The sequence below is a fragment of the Otolemur garnettii genome, unplaced genomic scaffold (genome assembly GCF_000181295.1).
Source record: "Otolemur garnettii isolate 467f Iridium unplaced genomic scaffold, OtoGar3 scaffold00140, whole genome shotgun sequence".
In the NCBI taxonomy this organism is placed as follows: Eukaryota; Metazoa; Chordata; class Mammalia; order Primates; family Galagidae; genus Otolemur; species Otolemur garnettii.
In genome coordinates this window covers 2,184,853-2,187,196 of record NW_003852535.1, presented here as the reverse complement: position 1 = coordinate 2,187,196, position 2,344 = coordinate 2,184,853, and the positions used below count along the sequence as shown (strand labels likewise).

General features: G+C 47.7%; 1 protein-coding gene across 1 annotated transcript in view; it reads right to left on the bottom strand.

Annotated features, from left to right (window-relative positions):
- The window catches only part of POLA2 (DNA polymerase alpha 2, accessory subunit), a 36,801-nt gene that overhangs the window by 869 nt on the left and 33,588 nt on the right, over positions 1–2,344 (bottom strand). The window contains exons 16-17 of the mRNA XM_003798644.3: positions 1,965–2,024; positions 1,591–1,717 (exon numbers count right to left, since the gene is read on the bottom strand). Coding sequence (XP_003798692.1) covers positions 1,591–1,717; positions 1,965–2,024 — 187 coding nt within the window. The remainder of the gene's footprint in view (positions 1–1,590; positions 1,718–1,964; positions 2,025–2,344) is intronic.

The window sequence follows — 2,344 nt, the reverse complement described above, 5'->3', positions numbered from 1 at the left end:
GTGGCTGGCGCCTTAGCCAGTTGAGCTATAGGCGCCGAGCCAAATATGTTAACTTATTACTGGAAAACTTTGGATTCCCATTGAGTCTCTCAAATAGAATAAAGAATGAGGTGACTTGGCAGAATGACAATCAGTTCCCATACTTGGGAGACAAACCTGATCTAGCTGTTTACTGTTCACCCATGTGAAAAAAATCCTGTAACTTTTGAGGTTGAACAGGCTCTGGTTTGGCAAGAGGGGACTGGTCAGGGTGGATTCCCTGTGAGGGGCCCAATTCCAAGGTGGCCAAGGCAGAGATCAGAATGACCTAAGAGCATCTTTGAGGTACTCTCAGCTGAGCTCAGTTGGAGGTCACGGTCAGACTGGGGGGAGGGAGCAGGCAAGTGCATATGTGAAATGTTCCCCCGGTCGCCCTGGCATGGCCCTGGTGAGAACCATCATTTGTGGCCTCCCTATTCACCACCTGTGTTCTCAGTCTCTGGGGGAAGGAGAGGGGAGCAGGGGAATACTATCTACTCAAGCATTTTTTTCCTTTTTTCTGAGATAGTGTCACTGTTGCCCCAGGCTAGAGTGCTATGGTATCATAGCTCACAGCAACCTCCAATTCCTGGGCTCAAGCAATCCTCTTATCTCAGCCTCTTGAGTAGCTGAGACTATAGGCATGTACTAGCATACCTGGCTAATTTTTCTCTGAGACAGAGTTTTTACTTTGTCAACCTCAGTAGAGTGACATCGCATCATAGCTCACAGCAACCTCAAACTCTTGTGCTCAAATGATCCTTTTGCCTCAGCCTTCCAAGGAGCTAGGACTACAAGTAACCAGCATAACACTCTGATATTTTTTAGAGATGGGGTCTTGCTTTGCTCAGGCTGGTCTCAAACTAACCCCTAAGCTCAGGCAATCCACCCACCTCGGCCTCCCAGAATCCTAGGACTGCAGGCGTGAACCACCATGCTCAGCCTAATTTCTCTTTTTCTTTGGGACAGAGTCTCAAGCTTTTGCCTTGGGTAGAGCACCGTGGCATCACAGCTCATAGTAACCTCAAACTCTTGTGCTTAAATGATTTTCTTGCCTCCCAAGTAGCTGGGACTATAGGTGCCTGCCACAACACCTAGTTTTTTGTTATTTTTGTTGTTGCAGTTGTCATTTTTGTTTTAGCTGGCCTGGGTCGGATTTGAATCTGCCAGCCTCAGTGTATGTGGCCAGTGCCCTACCCACTGAGCTATGGGCAACTCCATTGGCCTAATTTTTCTTTCTTTTTTTTTTTTTTTTAAAGTAGACGTAGGGTTTTACTCTTCTTGTTCAGGCTGGTCTCAAATTGCTGAACTAAAGTGATCCACCTGCTTCAGCCTCCCAGAGAACTAGGATTATATGTGTGGCTGTGCCTGGCCCTCTACTCAAGCATTTTACCAAAAGACTTATGTTCTGGTCCCATGACCTCTCCCAAAGAAATGAGGCCTCACTGCTGGGGTCACAGAGGCCACTATCTCCATGAGTAGGCCCATGAGGAGTGAGTGCTAAGAGGTTTAGAAGGAAAAGTCAAAGACCAATTTTGGTATTTCTGGAAAAAAAGTGGAGTTCAAACCTACCTTCACAAAGTACTTCAGCTCTGATGGGATTATGAAGACATCTGGGGTGACAGGCAGCTGTGCATAGACATAGAAATTCTCATAGTCAATGGCCATGTCTTCCTGAGGTGGGTAGAGTGGGTAGTAGCTACAGAGATGGAGAAAGACAGTCAGCCCCTGCTGATTCCGGGTCCCCCTTCCCAGACTGAGCCCTTCTGTGTACTGGCTTTCATGCTGCTTGCATTCACAGACTGACTTTTTCTGTGCTTGGGGGAACAGAATGTAGGCTTATGGTCACAGGGTGAAGTTTCCTGGTAGTGGGCTGTTAAAGGCTCTCATGCCGAGTCTGTCAAAGTACTCTCTCACGGTCAGCTGATTCCAGTAAATGTACTCACCTCCTCTGGGTCAGGATGTGCTTGAGTATTCGGCTGAATCTGTCTGAAGTTCCAGAAGAACTGGGGAAGGAAAGAAAGCAAGAAGTGGAACAAAAGTCATGTTTCACAGTCCCTAGTTATCTTTAGGGAGGACCTGAGCACTTGATAAACTCAGAGAGAAGGCTGCGCATGGTGGATCATGCCTATAATCCTAGCACTCTGGGAAGCCGAGGTGGGTGGATTGCCCTGAGCTCAGGAGTTTGAGACCAGCCTGAGCCAGAGGGAGACCTTGTCTCTAAAAAAAAAAAAGAAAAGCCAGGCGACACCTGTGGCTCAAAAGGTTAGGGCGCAGGTCCCATATGTCAGAGGTGGTAGGTTCAAACCCAGCCCCGGTCAAAAAC